The sequence below is a fragment of the Canis lupus genome, chromosome 1 (assembly GCF_003254725.2).
Source record: "Canis lupus dingo isolate Sandy chromosome 1, ASM325472v2, whole genome shotgun sequence".
NCBI classification, from domain to species: Eukaryota; Metazoa; Chordata; class Mammalia; order Carnivora; family Canidae; genus Canis; species Canis lupus.
In genome coordinates, this window is record NC_064243.1 from 110723656 (window position 1) to 110745750 (window position 22095).

The 22095-nt window shown below is 50.4% G+C and overlaps 1 protein-coding gene and 1 non-coding gene across 2 annotated transcripts; one reads left to right on the top strand and one right to left on the bottom strand.

Annotated features, from left to right (window-relative positions):
- Positions 1-1369: 1369 nt before the first annotated feature.
- CEACAM19 (CEA cell adhesion molecule 19) lies at positions 1370-22024 on the bottom strand. The gene is given in 8 exon segments (XM_025421852.3): positions 1370-2195; positions 2884-2928; positions 3826-3911; positions 4792-4838; positions 6240-6390; positions 18769-19107; positions 19110-19136; positions 20184-22024. Coding segments are annotated over 8 exon segments (804 nt in total). The 5' UTR covers positions 20239-22024; the 3' UTR covers positions 1370-2141.
- On the top strand, positions 19748-19930 carry LOC112645733 (small Cajal body-specific RNA 16). The gene has a single exon (XR_003127225.3). It is a non-coding gene; the product is annotated as a small Cajal body-specific RNA 16 (non-coding RNA).
- Positions 22025-22095: the final 71 nt, after the last annotated feature.

Sequence of the window (22095 nt, forward strand, 5' to 3'; positions counted from 1 at the left end):
GGGGTTTGACAGGGGTTGCTAGAAAAGAGGAGAGGAAGGCAGGCATGGGGTCCCCCCACATACTCTGCACCTGACAGCCAGTGCTGGGGCTGACCCTGCTGTGACCTGGTCAGCAGCAGGGGATCAGCGGCCCAGAGGATTGGGGTGTCCTGAGAGATCTGGGGATGGAGAAATCCTTAAGCGGGGAGTATTTGCATATTGAGTCAGGAAGAGACGCAACTTCCCTTCCAGCGAATTCTTTCTCATCCTCTATGTTAATTTCCCGCGGCTGCTGTAACCAACTGGCATAAATGTAGTGGTTTCACATAATAGGAATTTATTCGCTTACAGTTCTGGAGGTCAGAAGTCTGAAATGGGTCTCACTGGGCCAAAACCAAGGTGGTGGCGGGGCTGGGTTGCTTTCTGGAGGTTCTAGGGGAGAATCTGTGTTCTTGCGATTGTGTTCAGAGTTTCTGGGCTCTGCTGGTGGCCTCTTTTTGTCTGCCACGCCAGCAAGGGTCCCCAGAAATCTTCCTCCCATCACGTCCCTCTGACTCTGTGGGGTCTTGGCTTCTGGGCCCTTCCTCCATCTTCAAAGGCCTGTATCACTCCAATCTCTACCTCCTTTCTTACAACTCCTTCCCTGACTCTCTCTCCTCCTGGGTCCCTTTCAGAAGGACCCTTGTGATTATATTTCAGGCCCAGTGAGATCGTCCAGGATCATGGATAACCATCTCAGGATCCCATCTCAGGATCCTTAACCCAGTCATACCTGCCAAGGCCCTTTTGCCATGTAAGGTAACATTCACAGGGCATTAGCACATAGACAACTTTATTCAGCCTACGACATGGTCTTTTTTTCAGCTTCCAGAGCAAAAGCGACAGCCTGCTGTGCCTTAGATGGGGGGCCCTGTGCCCTGCACTATCTGCTGCTCCTCATCTCCCTGACCTCACCCTCATTCTTTCCCTTTTCCTTCCTCTGCTCCCACCACCCTGGCCTCTTTGCTGCTCCTTGAACTCCCCAGGCATACTCCTACCTCAGGGCCTTTGCACTTGCTGCTTCCTCTGCCTGGAATGCTCTCCCTCCAGATCCCTACATTCCTCTCTTTCCTCCTTTAGGTCTTTGCTCATCGTCACCTTCTCTTCGAGGCCTTCTCTGACCTTCCTATTGAAAATCACAGTCCCTCCACACTTCCAACCCTCTTCTTTCCTCATTTCCCCTTCTCTTCTTATCACCATCCAGCACACCACGCATATTAGTTACTTTGCTGACTCTCTCCTCCGCCATAGCGCCCCTCTAGGAGAACAGAAGGTTTTGTCTGTTTTGTTTCCTCCCAAAGCCGCAGAGTCCAGAACTGTGCATAACACACAGTTTATTTATTGTTGAATGAGTGATTAAATTAAGTAATTAAATTAAGGGGCGACAGATGGGGCTTACATTTGGGACCGGGGTTTTGGGTGGGGGTAGGGAAGAGAACTGCTGCCTGAGGGCCTTGGTAAGATTCAGAGTCCCAGGCAATAGGCAGAAACTGGCCACAGGTTCTGAGAGACCAGATCTCGAGAGGGACTGGATTGGCCCTGCCGGAGCAGGGAAGGGGTCCGACAGCTGTGGTAACCGGCCAGTTCTGCATCGGGGGCCACAGGCCTGGAAGGCCAGCCGTCCCTGCCATATGCCTTATTGTTTGGGGCTGTGTGTCCGGGGGCTGCCTTGACCCCAGCAGAAGGAGCTCCTAGGACAACCAGGGAGCAGGAGTGGGGTGTTGTGGGCCAACAGCAGCCCAGCAAGTAGGAGCCTGTGAGGTCTGGCTTGAGGCAGGCCTGAGTCCACTCTCCGCACCCCCAAACATCCAGTGTGTGTGAGGATCCTTGGGTTAGGAGAAGGCAAGAGCCTGCCTTTCCCAGGCACATGGCCCAGGCCAGGTTGCTAGACAGACCAGCCCTGAGAGCAGGTTATAAACTCAGAGGGTCAGAGAGGAGCTGGGCCCATCATGATCTCTTGCCCCCCCATGCCCCCTGCCTGATGCCATACTGAGTCTTCATTTGAGTCGGCCCCACAGGTGTGGTGGCCTGGTCCTGTGGGGTCTGTGGTGTGGCTTTTCTGTGGGCACCAAGCCCTCAGGGGAGGGCTGAGGCTTTCGTTCTTTCAGGGGCCTGGGACCTCTTCAGTGGGTTGGCGTGAGCTGGCAGTAGGGGTCAGGGTCGGGGTTCAGCAGGTCCTGGCGGGGAGAAAAAGAGAGGGATCCTGGGTGGGGGTCAGAGTCGGGGTCGGGGGAGCCAGGCGGAGCCTGAGGCACACGGGGAGAACACAGCTGGAGAGAGGGAAGAGCAAGAAGGAGAGAGGTGTGCAAGAGGCGGAGGCACCAGGCCGTGGAGACCCAGAGAAAGGGGTGGGCACGGAATGACAGAGATGAAAAGACAGGAGGGACAGGGCAGAGAAAAGGAGAGAGGGACAGAGAGAGAGAGAGAGAAAAGGACATAGGGAGCCAGAGAATGACAGCAAGAGTGGGAGCCATCCTGAGAGGTGTAGAGCCATGTACAGAGAAATGTAGAGAGACACATGGACACAGAGATCTAGGGGCAGATGGGAGGGGACAGAGAGGGGCTGGGGCCCAGGCCCAGGAATAGGTCCCTTAAGTGGGGTCGACTTGGGCTCTGACCTGTTGTGTGACCCTGGGCGCCACCCTTCCCTCTCCCAGCTTCATTTCCTCCTGCGCAAATTTGCAGTCTTGGAATCCTTCTAAGAAGGAGGGAAGTGTAACCCCAGGAAGGGAGGGGCTGGACTGTGTTCCGGGGAGCTAGAGACTTGAGAGCAGGTGGCAGTTAGGTGAGGATGGCCCCGCCGCCCCCCCTCCCGCCCATTGTCAGGAGCCGCCCTTCCCCCAACCCCCCTTCCCAGCTCCACACCTGGTAGGGGTGGTTCTCTGGCTCCGGCTGCTGCTGGGGCAGGGGCTGCAAGGGAAGAGCACTGGTGAGGGGGGCCCTGGCACTCCCACACCCTCCAACCTTTGGCCTTGGGTGTCAGGCCCGACCTGGATTCCAAATCCGCCTCGCCCCTTCCTGGGTGTCCTGACTATGACGGCCTTCACACCCCGCCTCCCGTCCACACCTGTGGCTCCACACTTTTAGTTTAGGCTTTTGACATTTTTCCTCTTATTCAATTGAATTCTTCGTCTTCTACTTTTTTTTTTAAGATTTTATTTATTTATTCATGAGAGACACACAGAGAGAGAGAGAAAGGCGGAGACACAGGCAGAGGGAGAAGCAGGCTCCATGCAGGGAGCCGGAGTTGGGACTCTCGATCCCAGGGCTTCAGGATTACACTCTATGGCTAAGCCACCCAGGCCTCCCAATAGAATTCTTCTTATCATCCCTTCCCACCCGTATCCGCCCCATGGAGAAACTACAGACAAGCGGAAGAGGGAAAATAGAGCCCTCCCCACCCCCACCCTCAGCCTCCATGCCCCAGAGACAAAGGCTCTATGTTGTGTCTTCCCAGACTCTCTTCCTGGTGGCTTTAAAGTAGGGAGCATCCCGGGGACACCCGGGTTGCTCAGTCGGTTGGGCATCTGCCTTCAGCTCAGCTCATGATCTCAGGGTCCTGGGATCAAGCCCCGCATGGGGCTCCGTGCTCAGCATGTGTCTGCTTCTCCCTCTCTATGCCACTCTGCCTACTTGTGCTCTCTCTCTCTCTCTCAAATAAATAAGTAAAATCTTAAAAAAAAAAAAAAAAAAAGTAGGGAGCATCCCACAGAGTCGTGTTCTTGCAGTGGGGGACAAGGTGCCAGATGCCACAGTGAACCCCCAGGGGAGCCACCAGGGGGCTTTGGGGGACAGGTGGGGGCTCACCATGGTGTTGTTCATGGACGCTGTGCCCCCGAGGGGAGACACCAGGTGGGTCGGAGACGGCATCACCTCATAGATGTGCTGGTCACCTGAAGCAGGGGACAAGGGAGGAACTGGCTGGCAGGTCCCACAGGACCCTGCTGGCTGCTGTCAGCACTCATTTACTCAGCTAACACTTGTGCAAATCCCTGTCTTGCCCAGCCCTGTGCTGGGGACCCTGCCCTCCTGGGGCTCCCAGTCCAGTGGGGGAGACAGATCTGTCCCCAGATAGGGATAACCCAGAGTGGGTAGGGGTGAGTGGGGGAGCCCCGAGGGTTCCCGGAAGGGGGATCAGGGAGGACTTCCTGGAGGAGGGGACAGCCAAGACTGGAAAGAGAAGTGAGAGCTACGCAAAAGCAGGCATGAGTGGCTGGCGGGAGATAGCCTGCCATGGCTGAGGAGCTGTGACACGTTGGGCCTGTCTGGATTATATATATATATTCAATTTGTTTTATATTGTTTATTTGTTTATTGTTTTATATTGTTTATTTGTTTTGTTTTTAAGGGCAGGGCAGGAATGTTACACGTGGGAGATGAAGCCAGGAAAGACAGTGGCGATCAGTTTGCAGGGGTCTGGAGAGACGTGTAAAGGAGGCTGACCCTGTCCTACGGACCCTGGTGGGGAAGAGCTATGGAGGGCCTTTGAGCCGAGGAGTGACAGGGTGAGAGTTTTAGAAGCACCCTGCCCGGGGGTGGGGTGGAGGCCAGCCTGGAGGCCGGGAGGCCAGCCTGGGCCAGGTGTGGTGCCCCAGGAGTGGAACAGCCAGGACTAGATGTGCCAGCCACTGAGAAGAGGAGGAAAAGCAGGTTTGGGGTGAAGTGATTGGGAGGTCCCCAGCAGAGGAGGGGGAGGGTGTGTGTGGCTGATGGGGTGAAGAGGAAGGAGCCCGGAGGAGGGCCAGTAGCCACCGGGACCCCTGGCTTACTTACCAGCATTGAGGTTGGGGCGCGCCTCTGGCTTCTCTGTGGGTGTCATCCTGGGGACATATGGAGAGAACCAATATTAGGGTAGTAAGAGGCTTGGGTGGGTGGAGAGAGACTTAAGAGAAGCTGGAAAAGCCCATCAGTCCATCAGAGAGTGAGATGGTCCCTGCTTCAGAGCGAGTTAGGACAAGACCTACCCTATCCCCACCTCTTCTCCCATAATCCCTGGCCCCAGAGTCCTTCCTCAGTTTCCCCAGCTGCTGCCATATGCCAATGAGTAATGTTTCCCTAATGTCACTGTTGATACAGACCATCCAAATGATTCTGCTCTATCCACCTGTCTCACGATTTCCTTGATATTTCTCTTTGAATCAGCTCATTTGAATACCTTTATTTAAAAAGTACAAAAACAAACAAACAAAAAAAAATTAAAAAAAAAAAGTACATGACATCACTGCGGCAAATAGGAATAGATTGTCTCCTGGGAAAACAGGCCCCAGCCTCTCTCCTCCATACAGAAGTGGGCACCATCTGATGCCTTTACCTGCCCACCTGTCCACCCTGCTTCTTTTGTAATAACGTCTGTTTTTTTGGGGGGAGGGCAGGTAGGGAACCCTTCCCCACTCTGAATCCATCTAGTCACATGGAGCTGGGTTGGTCCTCTGACTCCAGAGCTGCGCAAATAACCCAGATTTGGCCAATTGGGACATTCGAGCGCCTGGCTACAGTGGTTGGTCCTCATAGGACATGTGATTTGAGTTAAGCTGGGGAGAAGCAGCCCCGGGGCTTTTGCTGGAGGTGTCAGGAGCTAGGTGTGGTCTTCTCTCTGTGGCCGCTGAGCTGATGGGATATAAGCCTGGGGCCCCTGGGTGCTATCTCATCACACCAAAAGGGAAGGTCCTTCCTGAGAATGAAGCCACCACTGAGAAAGGCAGAGTTGAGAGGTATATGGAAAAACCTCTTGCCAAAATCGAGTTCTTGGATCCAGCCATACCTGAAGCTCATATAGGACCCCCAAAAACCTTTTAATTCTTTGTAAGCCCATTTGAAGGTAGGGTTTCTGCCTCTCGCAGGGCAAATTCTGCCTAATATAGGATAGAAAGATCTTTTTCACCTCAAGAGTTCTGAGATTTGGGGATCCCTGGGTGGCGCAGTAGTTTGGCGCCTGCCTTTGGCCCAGGGCGCGATCCTGGAGACCCGGGATTGAATCCCACGTCGGGCTCCCGGTGCATGGAGCCTGCTTCTCCCTCTGCCTGTGTCTCTGCCTCTCTCTCTGTGTGTGACATAAATAAATAAATAAAAAGAAACTGCTTCTTTAAAAAAAAAAAAAAAAGAGTTCTGAGATTTGATGAGATTGTGTATGAGTCAGAGGACATGACTCCCAGAAGAATCAATCAGTGGGATGCAAGAGGTGGGGAAGAAGACAGAGGGACAGAGAGGCTGGGCCCCTGTACCTGTGGCTCTGGCCCCTCCAGCCTCCTGTTAACAGGAGATGGGCAATGCAGCAGATGAAGAGGGACCCGGCAGAGAGGGACCCAATTATGATGGCAGCCATGATCCCAGCACTCACGGGCAGGTGTATGATGGGCAGCTCCTTATGCTCTTCTGAGGGGTATGAGGGAGAGGGAGAGAGAGAGAGAGAGAGAAAGAGAGAGAGAGAGAAGCCTGTGAGATGTCCTGGGAGGGCCTCCCCACGCCCCTCCCCCCTGCATCAGTGACTGTCCATAGAGCACTGATGTGCAGTTTCCTGTCCCCAGCCTAGAGCTTTCTCCTGCTTTTCAGAGCTGAGCATCCACCTGTCTAGTTGATTCTGCTGCACGTAAAACTCAGCGCCCCCAGATGGAACTCCTTGGCTCTCCCCACCTCAAAATCTCTGCTTCCCTAAGATTTCCTACCATCTTTGGCAAACCTGAAATCTGCTTCCTGACACATCCCCCCACCTCACCCCACCTGCCTGCTTTTTCTCAACTTAGTTGATAGACACCTCCATTCTTTTAGGGGATGTCCTCTGTTTTGTGGGGGGACAAAGGATCTTGATGTGTGGGGTTCTCAAACCCCACCTGCCAGGTTTGGAATGGAGCCTACCTGACTTCCTACCCCCACCATGAGGACCTCCAGTCTTTCATATCATGCTGAACACCTGTTATATCCCAACCTTTCTTGGCAGCTAAACTTGTAGACTCTGAGGTCAAAATGCTGGGGTACATGGGCAGATGACTCAAACTCGCTGTGCCTCTTCCCATTTGTGAAATGGGGATGATAAGAGTATCTACCTTGTAGAGTTGTTGTGAAGATTGAATGCGCGCACACACACACACTGTTCTTTCAATTATCCAACAAAGTAAGATCTATGCCATTTAAAAGATGAGTAAATGAGGCATGGAGAGGTGAGCTAACCTGCCCAAGGGCTCACACCAGGTGCAATGAATGCTAGGATCACAACTGGGCCACCTGAGCTCCTGAGGACCACTCTGTGTAGCTTCCAAAAGAGGGGCCTGTGTCCCACGAACCCTTGAAGGATGGGAAGGAACTGTATCAGGCTCTGCGTGACTGGAGTGTAGACCATCATTTCCAAATGGACTAGAGTGTCACCATATATACATACATACACACATATATATGTATTTGTGTGTGTATATAATTAAATCACTCAATATTCGCCTATTTCATCCATTTCCCTAAAAGTTTATCTGTTCAGAGTGTCCAAAACCCGTTTTAAAATGTATTTTTCTCACTGGGAGGAAGAAGATAGGTTGTGTCTGGGCATATGTGGTCCTTGCCCCCCTGGCCTGGGGAGGTGGTTAAGTCAGGCCCGTTCTGCAGATACACTAAGGCCCCGAGAGGTTGCATTTGGGCAGAAGATAGAAGGCAGGCCCTCTTCCAGACACTGGAACTTAGCAGCTTTCGCATCTTCTACCTTTTTAATTAATTAATTAACTAATTAATTAATTCTTTTTTTTTTAATTTTTATTTATTTATGATAGTTACAGAGAGAGAGAGAGGCAGAGACACAGGCAGAGGGAGAAGCAGGCTCCATGCACCGGGAGCCTGACGTGGGATTCGATCCCGGGTCTCCAGGATCGCGCCCTGGGCCAAAGGCAGGCACCAAACCGCTGCGCCACCCAGGGATCCCCTAATTAATTAATTCTTAAGTAGCCTCACACGCAACTCTCTTGAGTTCAAGCCCCAGAGATCAAGAATTGCATGCTCTACCGACTGAGCCAGCCAGGCGCCCCCACCTCCTTCCTTTTTGACTTTCACAACAGCAAGTGGAATTCCAGTGGCTTCTGTGAATGACTCAGGAGGTGGGGTGGGGCTGAGGCCAGGTCAGCTGACTCAAAGGGTCCCCCGGTTCCTGTCCTCTCCACCCAGGCCCTGTTGCCTCATCTTCTTACATCATCCAGAGCCCCTTCTCCTGCATCTTCTTGCTCTGGCCCCTGCTGCCCTGTCCACCCATGCAGTTCCATCACCCACAGCTCCCTTCCTCGCTGTCTGGGGCTGCCCAGCCTTTGCCCATGCTGTTCCCTCTGGCTGGCATGCTCTCTCTATATAACTCCTGCTCACTTTTCCACTCCCAGCTCCCTCTGGAAGCCTTCTCTGACAACCCCAGGCCAAGGAGACTCCTGATAGGCATTTCCTTCATAGCTTACTTGCTTAATTTTTTTTAAATTTTTATTTATTTATGATAGTCACACACAGAGGGAGAGAGAGGCAGAGACATAGGCAGAGGGAGAAGCAGGCTCCATGCACCAGGAGCCCGACGTGGGACTTGATCCCGGGTCTCCAGGATCGCGCCCTGGGCCAAAGGCAGGCGCTAAACCGCTGCGCCACCCAGGGATCCCGCTTACTTGCTTAATTATGCAATTAATTGGTTCATGTTGGTAGATTGGACATGAAAGAGCACTTCAGGGGCACCTGGGTGGCTCAGACGGTTAAGCGTTGACTCTTGATTTCGACTCAGGTCATGATCTCAGGGTTATGAGATCAGACAAGATCGGGCACGTTCAGGGTGGTATGGCCGTAGACGATCTCAGGGTTATGAGATCGAGCCCCTCATTGGGCCCCTTTGCTCAGTGCTGCTTGAGATTCTCTCTCTCCCTCTGCCCCTCCCTCTGTTTGCATGCACGTGCTCTCTCTCTCTCAAATAAATAAATCTTAGAAAGAAAGAAAGAAAGAAGAAAGAAAGAAAGAAAGAAAGAAAGAAAGAAAGAAAGAAAGAAAGAAAGAGAAAGAAAGAAAGAAAAAAAGAAAGAAAGAAGGAAAGAAAGAAAGAAAGAGCACTTCAACTACCTCCATTCTGACCTTAGTCTGTACTTGTTAATTGGTTAAGTTCTTTCCAGCTTGTCTCTTAACTCATGCAAAAGATGCTGTGTGCAAGGCATCCTGTGATGGGAGCGGAAACTACCCCTTCAAGCAGTAGGGACTGCTCTGAGCCAGCAAGAGCCCTCTTGACTGACCCCGAGACAACAATTGACCTGACCTTTACTGCCCACCTGCACGTATCCCTGACCTTTGTCTCACATCTTCCTTATATAAACCTAGATGTATTTTCAGTGCTTTGGAGACAGTCTTTGAGATGCTAGTGTGCTGTCTTCCTGGTGTTGGCCTCACTGAAATAAATAAATCCCTTTGTTTTCCTACCTCTCCTCTCTCTGCCTTTGGATTTTGTCTGCAGAGAGTGGCCAAACTTGGTCTGTTTGGGATCTCGGGAGCCAGGTGCTCCTGCACCCCTGTGCCGCAGCTACAGACATGTGGGTGTCTCCTCAGCTGGAACCTTCTACCCCTCCACCATGTGAAGCCTCCAGGAGTTCAGGGAGGGATGGATCCCGCCTCCAGCTCTGGGTAGACTCCCTTAGCTTATCCATCCCTTGTCACAGCCACCACATCAGGAAGGGCAGCCGCTCAGACCTAAGCCAGTCAGCGCTCTTGCATTCCTTTGGCCTTCCTAATTGGCTCAGGTTGGTCCAAGCAGAGTGCAAGTGAAGCGGTGTGGTCCAGAGGGGGTCGGAGGAAGGGACCCTGGTCTGGAAGCGTGGGCTTGTGAGCCTTGGGAACCGTAAAGTCATCTTGCTACCCTGAAGGCATTAATCATGCCTCCTTCTCTCTTGGAAAGAGAACCCCGAACTTGAACTGGGCACAAGCCTGCCCCAGATAAAGACATTTCCCAGCCTCCTTTGCACCTCCGTACATGGACAGCTCGTTCAAAGATGCCTTAGAGCACAGTGTTGAACGTTGCTGCTGACATCAGAACCCTGAGCAAGTTCACATACAAAACTCTGTGTCTGAATTTCCCATTTTATAAGGATACGAGTAGTATTGGATTAGGGCTGAGCCTAGCGATCTCATTTTAACTTGATTGCCTCTATAAAGATGGTCTTTCTTTCTTTCTTTCTTTCTTTCTTTCTTTCTTTCTTTTTCTTTCTTTTTAGAGATTTTATTTATTTATTCATGAGAGAGACACACACACACAGAGAGAGAGAGAGAGACAGAAACATAAGCAAGAGGGGGAAGCAGGATCTCTGCAGGGAGCCTGATGTGGGACTTGATCCCAGGACTCCAGGATCATGACCTGAGCTGAAGAAAAATGCTCAATCACTGAGCCACTCAGGCATCCCTAAAGATGCTATTTCTATTCATCTTTCAATAGACACCGAGGCTCCTTCCACAGTTTGGCTATGTGGACATTGCTGCTATAAACATTGGGGTGCAGGTATCTCGGTTTTTCACTGCATCAAAAGATGAATGGATAAAGAAGATGTGGTCTATATATACAATGGAATATTACTCAGCCATTAGAAACGACAAATACCCATCATTTGTTTTGACGTGGATGAAACTGGAGGGTATTATGCTGAGTGAAATAAGTCAATTGGAGGACAATCATTATATGCTTTCACTCATACGGCAAATATAAAAAATAGTGAAAGGGATGATAGGGGAAAGGAGAGAAAATGAGCAGGAAAAATTAAAGAGGGTGACAAAACATGAGAGACTCCTAACTCTGGGAAGTGAACAAGGGGTAGTGGAAGGGGAGGTGAGCGGGAGGATGGGGTGACTGGGTGACGGGCACTGAGGGGGGCACTTGAGAGGATGAGCACTGGGTGTTATACTATATGTTGGCAAATCGAACTCCAATAAAAAATATATATTAAAAAAATAAAAGATGCTATTTCTAAATAAGGCTCTATTCTGATGTACTGAGGATCCGGATTCAGTGCCTCCTAAGCTTGGTTCCTTGCCACCCTGGAGAATATTTGAATTGTTCAGGATCCTTTAATCTACTTTTCTGCTTAAATCAGCTAGAAGCAGTTTCTTTTCCAGTAGCAAGAACCCTGCCTGAATCACACGATCAAGTGTCCTCTTTTTAGAATTTTTTATATTTTCTGACTTTCATCATAAACAGTGAACTTGAAAAGAGGGAGCCTGTGAATCACTGTCTTTTTCAAAGTCGATTGCGACAGGATCTCTTCTGTGATATGATCTTACCGTTCTCTAATGTAGTAGCAGGGTCTAAGACCCCTCCCTTGAATCTCGGCTAATCTTAGTGACTCACTTGTAATCCAAAGAATACAATGTACGTGATGCTGCGTGACTTTCAGGGCTAAGTCAGAAGAAGCCATAGAGTTTCTGCTTTGGTTTTTTGGAATACTTGCTCTCCCCCTAAGAACCCAGGCTCTGTGTTGTGAGGAAGCCCAAGCAGTCACACTGGAGAGACCAGCTGACAAAGATCTAATGGATAGCCCCAGCTAAGTTCCCAGCTCACAGTCAGGGTGAGCCTCCACCTATCTGCCTAAAGACACTTCTGGATGATTCCAGCTTCTAGCGTTTGAGCCAGTCTTAGCCTCTGAGTCTTCTCATCTGAGGCCCCAGACATCATGAAGCAGATAAGCCATCCCTGCTGTGCCCTGTCTGAATTCCCGATCCCAATAATCATGAACATAATAAAATGGTCATTGTTCTATACCACTGAGTTTGTTCCGTATCAAGAAGTAACCAGAACGGAGCCCCACATTTGATTTCTTCTACGACTGAAAGTTTTCTTTTTGGCTTTTCTCTTTCTGGGCCCTGGGACCATCTATACTCAGTTATCCCAACAAAGAATCATCTGGGTCTTCTTCCGTGGATCATATTTCTCCATGTGTATCTTTGATTAGATACAAACACATCTGAAAAAGTGCTTCGAGACGGACGCCTGAGTGGTTCAGTGGTTGAGCGTCTGCCTTCGGCTCAGGTCGTGATCCCGGGGTCCTGGGATCCAGTCTCGTATTGGGCTCCTTTCGAGGAGTCTGTTTCTCCCTCTGCCTATGTCTCTGCGTTTCTGTGTCTCTCATGAATAAAAAAAAATATATAAAATCTTTAAAAAAAGTGCTTCGAGAGACCACAGTGGACAATGACCAAACTGTATACAAAAATAGAATTCCAGGGACGCCTGAGTGGCTCAGCAGTTGAACATCTAGACACATTTGGCTCAGGTTGTGACCCCGGAGGTCCCGGGATTGAGTCCCTCATTGGGCTCCGCGCAGGGAGCCTGCTTCCCCCTCTGCCTATGTCTCTACCTCTCTCTCTATTCTCATGAATAAATAAATAAAATCTTAAAAAAAAAAAAAAAAGAATTCCAGTCCACAACCTATGGTGAACTGCCAGGAAGACCAGCCCTCTCACAAACAGCTGGTGACGCCAGCCTGCTTTGAGTCAGACTTACAGGGAAGCCAGATTGCTATCTCCAGTGACAGTCCGGGAAAAGAAACAGTAGCTTCTGTACGAGTTGGCCCTAAGTGGCCAGGACATGATTAATAACCGACTGCTTCCCTAATTTTTGTCCCTGCTTCTAACTTTGTCCCTGCTTCTAACTTAGGAGAAAGCCAAATAGGCACCCCACCTAGCCCCGTGACAACAACCTCCAATCAGGAGGAGCTGAAGACAGCTGAAGTCTTCTCTTTCTTCCACTAGGAAGCTTCCCCCCCACCTGCCTGCCTTTGAGTCTCTGCCTAAATGCAAGTGATAGGGGTTGGTTGACTCCCTTATTACAGCAGGCTCTGAATAAATAGCCTTTGCTGAAAAGGCTCTTTTTTAAAAAAAATTCTTTTTATTGGAGTTCAATTTGCCAACATATAGCATAACACCTTTGCTTTCCTCATTGCCAGCGCTGGACTTGGTTGATTTCCACGGCCTCAAAAACAGCGACTTCGCTTGGATTTCCCAGTTGGTCCTCACAGCGATCCATGGCGGGAGGGGCAATTGCCCTCATTTTACAGCTACTTTGGGGAACAAATTCGGAAAACTTTGGCCATTTGACTAGAGGTCACATAAATCCTGACACCAGCCAGTTAGTCCTCGATGGTGGTTGTTCATGATGAAGCAGAATAAGGTCCGAAAAGTGTGGACTCCAGAGCCCGCCAGCCTGGGTTCAAGTCCTGCACCTGCTGCCCCTTAGCTGAGTGACCTGTGCAAGTTACCTAACCGCTGTGGGCCTCAGTTTCTCCATCTGTGGGACGGGAATCATCTTGCGGTGGCAGGGAAGACTCAAAGAAGAAATGCGTGTGAAGCAACTGGCATGTGTTCGGTTAAGGGGAGCTGGGCTCTGTAATGAACTTCCTGGGGTCAGAGGGCCTGGGGGGCTTGGAGAAGCCTGTTGCTTGAAGGCCCCGAGTCCCCACGACGGGGTTTACAGGGGAAGGGACACGAGCTGGCGATGACTGTGATCCATCTCTGGTTTCGAGCCTGCTTTAGGCTGCCTACTGGCTGTGGGACCTTGGGCAGCTGACTCCGTCTCGCTGAGCCTCTTTCCTCATTGGTATGCTGGGGACCTAGGTGTCCTGGGCCTTTCTTGTGTGTTCAGTCTGCCTGGAGCCTCTGAATCCTCTACTTGGGGAGCCCTGCCAGAGACTCGCTTTCTTTGCTTCTTTTTCTCTCGGACACTGTCCGGTGACCCAGTCCCTGATCGAGGACATGCCCGCCAACATAGAAACCCCAAAAGGGCAGAGATTTGTCTGTTGCTTCCTTAAACTCAGTGCCTGGCACACAGGAGATACTCAAGATGTTTGTTGAATGAGTGCAGCTCCCCCTCCTTTTTTTAAAAAAAGATTTTATTTATTTATTCATGAGAAACACACACAAAGAGAGGCAGAGACATAGGCAGAGGGAGAAGCAGACTCCCTGCGGGGACCCTGACGTGGGACTCGATCCCAGGAGCCTGGGATCATGCCCTGGGCTGAAGGCAGACACTCAACCACTGAGCCACCCAGGGGACCCTGAATGCAGCTTTCCAGTGTCCCCTTCTATCTGAGCCACTAAAGGCCACACCCCTCATGATTAAGAGAGGTTAAGTGTGGGAATTACCCAGGGCACAGGACAAGTTCCCAGCCATGTCCACACCCCCCTCAAGCCAGGGGCTGGATTTAGGGCCACAGCAGTCCTTAAATAGAAATGCCCTGGCTGCTGAGGTGACCCCTCCTGACGTGAGGACCCACCCCAGCCTATGCCTCATCCCCTCCGCCTTTTCCTTTGCTCTTCCTTTTGCTGAATCATTTTGCTTCCTTGCTGTTTGTGTTCAGCCTTCTGGAAGCTAAGGCATTTCCCAGGAGGGAGTGGATTCTACCAGGGCTGAGAAAAAACCAGGTGGCGGAGGGCCAGGAACATGGACTCAGACACAGCTGGGGCCTTGGTTCCTGCCCCAGCCGCATGGTGGTGGGCCCTCTGCGTCTCTGTTTGCCCCTCTGTAAAACGGGGATCATCCCAGGGCCCAACAGGGTTCCTGTGGCAGTGGGAATGAAGTGTGGTCAGCAAAGCGCTCAGCTGACAGGTGCCTGGCATACAGTAAGTGCTCACACAGGGGAGATGGAATTACAAGTATTTACGCAGTACCTAATGTGTGCTAAGCACTGCTCTGCACTAGGGGATTAGCGGTGACCAAAACCATAATAGATAAAAATGTTATGATTATTATGGAGAGAGCAAGTGTTGAATTCTTCATCCTCCCCACCCTAATCCCCTGGCCTTGGGCTCCCCATCATCTTGTTTGTCCAACTTGATCCCATGCCCGTGGACAAGGTGTGGACCCTTTACTCAAGGGGAAGGAAGCTATAGACCAGGCTGCAACCAGATGATGATGATGATGATGATGATGATGATGATTTATAAAGATTTTATTTATTCATTTATTTGAGAGAGAGGGAGAGCGCATAAGAGAGAATATGAGCAGGGGTGACGGAGGGGAGGGGAGCAGAGGGAGAGGGAGAAGCAGACACCCTGCTGAGCGTGGAGCCCAATTCGGGGCTTGATCCCACAACCCCTAGATCATGACCTGAGCCAAAACCACCGACTGAGCCACCCAGGCACCTCAGACCAACCAGAATTCTATCTTGGTCTGTCTGTCTCTCTGTTCAGCTTTCTCTCTTCCTACCTCTGCCTTTTGCAAGAGGAGATTCAGAATCTGCAAAGAAGCCTGCGCTGTCACTCAGTTAGGGTCTGGCAGGAAACCCTGGCCGCAAAGAGGAGAATGGAGCTCCTGAGCAGAGATGAGGCCAGAGATGGCACCCCCAGGAGGAGGAGGGAGCCCTTGTGTTTTGGACAACTATTTCCCACCAGCTCTGCTGGGCTCCCCACCCATTCATTTATTCAACAGTGTGTCTGGCCCTGTTCTAGGCTCCAAGGAGACAGCTGTGAACCCAGGGCTCCTGGAGCCGACATCCCGGGGGCTACCCTGGGGCCCTACAAGGCTCCCTACACCGTGAGACAGTTGCAGAGAGCTTCTGTCCTCACAACCCAAGCCTCGGTTTGAATACATCCTGCTGCACTGGCCTCCGAGGATGCCCCTCCTGCTCTCCTGCCTCAGTCATGCTGGCCCCTGCCAGCTCAGTTCATGAGCCCTGCAGCTTCCTGCAGGCCCTTTGCACAGACCAAACCCTCTGCCCAAACACCTCCCAAAGCTCCTTTCCCCTCTGCTTGGAACTGCCGGTCATCCTTCAAGCTTTGTTGAAGGAGTGCCTTCCCAGGGCAACCTCCCTGCTACCCCTAGTTACACTCTCATCATCTCTGTATGTGCCTTTCCTTCATGGTCCCTGCACTGATCATAGTGATCTGTTGTGTGTGTGTGATTATTCATTAATATCTATCTCTCCTGCCAGGCTGTGAGCCCCTGCAGGGCAGGGCCAGGGCTGCCTCGGCCTGCACTGTGTCCCTAGCACTGCCCAGTATAATCCAGACACAGAGGTGGCCTTGAGGAAGAGGGACTTGGGGGAAGCTTTGGTGAAGGGATGGGTGAATGAGCAGCTCCGCATCTGCAGAGGCAGCTACGTGTCTCATTCAGGCGGCCCTGCACTTGAATCCCAACCCTGTCACTGATTCGATGACTGGATGCCTAATAGTTGGGGCATGCCTTTTTCCACCTGAGCCTCTGCTTCTTTCTGGATAGACAAGATTCAGCCCATACTTAACCGTGGCTGGGTTAAACTGTGAATCAGATCAGTCCTCTGCTTTAAACTCCCGAGTGGCTTCTTTCAATCTCTCTACAACCGACAAGCCTGGCCCCTGTGTGCCTCGCGGACCTCAACTCCTAACGCCCAACTTGCTCACTGCCTTATAGCCATGGCATCCTTCTGTCCATATGCTTTGAACACACCAAGCTAGTCTTGCCTCGGGGCCTTTGCACTTGCTGTTCCCTCTGTGAGGAACTCTATCCCTTAGAAATCTGTAGGGCTCCCTTCCTTTCCTCTGCTCAAATGTCACTTTTTTGGCAAGGCCTCTATGATGACCTCTCATTCATTCCAGGTCACATTACCTTGTTTAATTTTTTAAAAAAGATTTTATTCATTTATTCATGAGAGACTCAGGGGGGCAGAGAGAGAGAGAGAGAGAGAGAGAGAGAGAGGCAGGGACACAGGCAGAGGGAGAAGCAGGCTCCATGCAAGGAGCCCGATGTGGGACTCAATCCAGGGACCCCGGGATCACGCCCTGGGCTGAAGGCAGGTGCCAAACCGCTGAGCCACCCGGGGATCCCCCTAATTTTTTTTTTATTGGACAAGTCATAACTTCTCTGTGCCTTAGTTTCCTCATCCATAAAATGAGTCCAATAATATCACCTACCTTACAGGACTGCAGTGAAGATTAAATGAATTATACATACAGTGGGCATATAATAGGCATTTAATATAAATAGTGTTAGCTATAACTATTGTTAATGTCTCTGAAATATGATCTTATTTTATTATTTACATGCACATTATCAGCATCCCACGTATGAAAGAAGGCAAGGAGATTCCCCCCACCCCTTTTTCTCTGATTTGAGAGGAAATGATTAAGCTCCCAGACTGCCGTTGTGACTTTGTGGGATCAAATCCTTGGTCTACTCCACTCTGCCTCAGTTTCCTCAGCTCTAAAATGAAGACAATAATGGTACCTGCCTCATGGAGTTTTTGGTTTTGAAAGTTTTCACTCAGGGGCACTTGGGTGGTTCAGTCAGTTAAGTGTCTGACTCTTGATTTCAGCTCAGGTCATGATGATCTCAGGGTTGTGAGATTGAGCCTCAAATCAGGCCTCACACTCAGGGTGGGATCTGCTTGAGATTTCTCCTTTCCCCCTCCCTCTAGCCTTCCTTCCACTCTCTCTCTTCAAAAAAAAAAAAAAGAGAGAGAGAAAGTTTTTGTTCATTTCTTTATTCAACAAACATTAACTAAGAACCCACTGTGTCCACCCGCTGCTGTGGTAAATGTCGGATGATAAAAGGACAAGTATGTTTTCACTCTCTTGCTTTGAAGAATTACTCTCCTCATGAGATGTTTGGAATGTGACACATCGGAGCACATTATGAAAATCACAGAGGTAATGAGATGACCAGAGTCCTCTGGGGACACAGATGGTTAATGACCAAGTCTGCCTGGGAGAGTTGAGAAGTTATTTTATTCCTCTAGCTCTATTGAGATGTAAATGGCATATCAGATTTCATAGGGTTTTTAAATTTAATTTAATTTTAAATATTTTATTTATTTATTTGGGGGGGCGAGAGCATACACGCACAAGGCAGGGGAGAGGCAGAGAGAGATGGAGAAGCAGACCTCCTGCTGAGCAGGGAGCCCAATGTGGGGCTTGATCCCAGGACCCCAAAGTCATAACCTGAGCTGATGTCTGACGCTTAACCGACTGAGCCACCCAGGTACCTCTCATTTAATTTTAAAGTTTATTTATTTATTTTTAAGTAAGCTCTATACCCAGTGTGGGGCTCAAACTCACGACCCAGAGACCAAGAGTCACATGCTCTTCTGACTGATGTCCCTCACCTGTTTGTTTGTTTGTTTTTTAAGATACACATGAATTAATATAGGGCAGTGGTTCTCAACTGAGGGTGACATTTGGCAATGTCTGGAGACAATTTTGGTTGTCACAACTGGGTGAATGCTACTGGCATCTAGTGGGTAGAGGCCAGGGATGCTGCTAAATATCCTACAGTGCCCAGAACAGCCCCCACCTACATGGAATTAGCCAGTCTAAGATGTTAATGGTGCCCAGGTTGAGAAGCTATGTTCTGGAGGGCGTGTGCCCAAGTAACAAATGCCCAAGAAAGGGTAGCTGCTATTATCCATCACCCTATGTCTAGCACTTGGCCCAGAGTGGATTTATCAATAAATACTTGACTTAATGGACTTGAAGACAGAAATGCAGTGTAACACTTAGGCCCATGCACGCAGTGGGAGCTCGATCAGTATTTCGTTAATTAATGCCTGTGAGCAGTAAATGAGATGGTGCATTCTCCAGGGTCTGGCTCAGTGTCTGGCACAAGGTTGGCACTCAATGGATATTTTATCAGTTGATGCATGTGAGGATACACAATGTCTTCAGGGCCTGGCACCCAGGAGGTGCTCCATCAGTTTGTGTTGAATGGATGAATGAGAGAATCAAAGGAAGTTGTATTTGCACAGGTCCTGGCCTGTGGTAGCCTCCAGGGTGCATTAGCCTAACCCATCCCTCCCTCAGTGGCACAACACTCACCGGCCACCTGGACCTCAGTCTTGGCCCTCATGATCCAGGCAGGATTGATGTTGACAGCTACCTGGTAGGTGCCACTGTCGGTGGGCTGGACACGATGCAGCATCATGGAGCCATTGGGGAAGCCAACGATGTCATGCTGTCCCATGGCACTGCCGTCCCTCTGGGGCCGCTGGAGATCGGGGAAGTAGGTGAATAACATCGTGCCACCATTGGTCTCCTCCCCCAGGTACCAGTTGAAGTCCTGAAAGTTGCCTGGGATTCCCTGGACAGACAGGAGAAGGTCCTGGTCCTTTTGAGGATACTCTGGAATCTTCTGGATGCGTAGGGCAGCCCAAGAGCTTGTGGGATCCAGAGGGCCAGGATTGAGGCTATGGGAGTTACAGGGTGGCCTGAGATCAGAAATGTTGGGCAGGAACCATAGCATTTTTCTCCCTGTATGTCCTCATCTGGGGACAAGGACTCTGAGTGCTGTTTATTGGAAATAGGACTGGGATTGATTAGTGATGTCTGCCCTGGGTTCAGGAGTGGAAACCCAGATATGAAAGACACAGATTTCTCATCCCATTGGTCCAGCAGATTTTTCTGCCCTAAGATGCTGTGTGGTCTGCCTCTAAACAGTTGAACTCTCTGAATTAATTCATTTATCCATGTAACCAATACTTACAGAAATACATATTATTTATGCCACAGTACCAATTGTATATGATATGTCTAAAATTCCCTAGATTTCAGGGGCACCTGGATGGCTCAGTGGTTGAGCATCTGCCTTAGGCTCAGGTTGTGATCTCAAGGTCTTCGGATCGAGTCCTGCATCGGGCTCCCCGCAGGGAGCCTGCTTCTCCCTCTGCTTATGTCTCTGATTCTCTCTGTGTGTCTCTCATGAATAAATAAAATAAAATCTTAAAAAAAAAATTCCCTAGATTTTTAGGCACTGGGGATATAGCAGGAAAACAAATACAAATAAATTCCTGTCTTCGTGATGATCTGAGGAAAGGCTCCTGTGTTGCTGAACCTGGCCTGTAGTGGGCGCAGCCTTGTACCAGGCAGCCAGAGCCTGACCTAAGTCAATTCCCAGGATAGTTTCTTGGAGTTTGAATTTGCAATAACAGGTGTAAACATTGTAGCAGCAGTTTGATGATCATATGTGTTATTGCAAATAGGACAAAAGAACAAAATACACACCCCCCCCCGAAAAAAATCCCCAAACAGATAATATTCTTGTCCTCATGGTTCTGATATTCTAGAAAATTCCAAAGTAAAATTGAATATGGCACTGTGATTCTACAGCTCAACCCTCTCCAACCCCCAATCTTACTCCTCTTCCCTGGCAAATCTTTCCTTTCTCCCAAGAGACCTCAGCCCCTGGGCTGAGTCCCACCTTCTCCCCTCAGCCCTGGGGTGTGTTTCCTCCTTACCTAAGAGCAGGAGGCCCTTTGAGAAGTAGTGCTGGGCCCACTCAGGAATCTCCATCTTGGTGTCTTGTGGAGGTGCCAAAGGGCCACTGCAGACACCGACAGGGCTGGACGGCTGGGCCCTGGCTGTGCGAAGTGGGCCAGCTCAGTGGGAATCTTTGGGGTGCCTCCCAGACATTGCTGAAACTGGCCGAACCCCAGTACCCCCTTTCCACAGGCTCCAGAGGCTTCACTTGTGCTCTCCGGGATGGACTGCAGATACTGGTTGAACCAGTTTATCAGGGTGACTGGGGAGCTTCCTGGGGTTTCCCGTGGACTCCTCCCTTAATCCCCTTCAACCTCTTCTTCCCACCCAGTGTGAGGTGTGACCGTTAGGAGCACGTCAGGAGCACAACAGGAGCACGACAGGAGTACGACAGGAGTCCTAGTGTCCTCTGGTTGAATAATCCCCCTGGGCCAGGCAGGTCCCTGCAGATAGGCCCAACACAACTGCCTCATCCAATGTCTACCACACATAACTATGCCCATTTCACAGATGAGGAAACTAAAGCTCAAGGAAGGAATCAGGTCTACTAGTAGGTGGCCATTCATTCATTCATTCATTCATCCCAACACCCACTCCCTGTGCCCAGCACTGTGCTGAGTGGTGCTGCAGACACAGTGGTGATTGAGACACCTCTTGCTTTGTCCTCAGTCCCCAGCGGGGCTCACAGTTCTGTGTCTGTGTTGGGGGGAGCAGACCCATCCCCAAGCAATGATGATCCAGGGTGATCAGCACTGGGATGGAGGAGCCCAGGGGGCTGGGAGAGCCCAAAGAGGTGCCTCACTCAGCCTGAGGGGCAGGGAGAAGGAGATATCTGAACAGAGACCTGGAGTAGGAGTAGCAATGAGGCAGGTGGTGGGGTGGGAATGGGGTGAGGTTTACCAAGCATTATAACAGCATATGCAAGGCATGGAGGCTGAAAATCCTGGCTGAGGGGGCGCCGAGTGGGATGGGAGTAGGCTGGAAAGGAGGGATCCACTGGGATTTTGAGCTGTGTTGGGATAGGATCTAAGTAACGGAGGGGCCAGGGTTGTGTCAATACTGTAGCTAGTCGTCACATAAGGTGATTGAAATATACCCTGAAGTTAATTAAAATTCAATGCCTTCAAAATTAGTTTCTCAACCTGGTCACTTTCAAGTAAGTGATCAATTATCCCCTGTGACCAGTGGCTATCACACTGGATAGCGAGCTACAGAATGTTTCCATCACCATCACAGACATTACTATTTGGCAGTGCCCGTGTAGGGACCTGAAGGGGGCAGTGCCAGCTGAGGTTTCTGGATCTGTGGGCAGAACACTAAGTTTGGGGGGGCCATAAGTCAGTGGTAGTTTGCCTGTGTATGTCACCAGGTTGTCGCAGGTGATGGCATCTATCAGACAAGCGTCCCCAGGTTGGAGTGAGAGAGAAATCTGGATGTTGATCCACCTTGCAGGGTGGAGTGGAGGGGGTGGTGGTATGGTCCAGGTGGGCTGAACCATTGCAGAGTCCAAGCACAGCCCTGTGGCGAGCTGGTGAGCCTGACTCTGCCACCACATGGCTATGGGATCTTGGGAGCAAATGACTTCACCTCTCTGAGGCTTGGCTTCCTCCTCTGTGATGGTGATGGGAACGTTCTTCCTGGGGGAGACAGCTCTGAGTTTGGGCTGCAACAAGATTGCCCAAACCACTTTGTTCCAGTAGGAATTTGGTTGTGCAGCAGGAGTGGAGTTGAGGGTGTCAGGGGGACTCTGATAGATTATCACCACTACCCCCTGGAGAGAGGCTCTGTAAGCAGCGCGAGGCAGCGCATAAAGCAAAGCCAGTTATTCTGGATTTTCTGCATGCTGAAGCTTCTCTCTCTCTCTCTCTATCTCTCTCTTTCAGTTTGTTT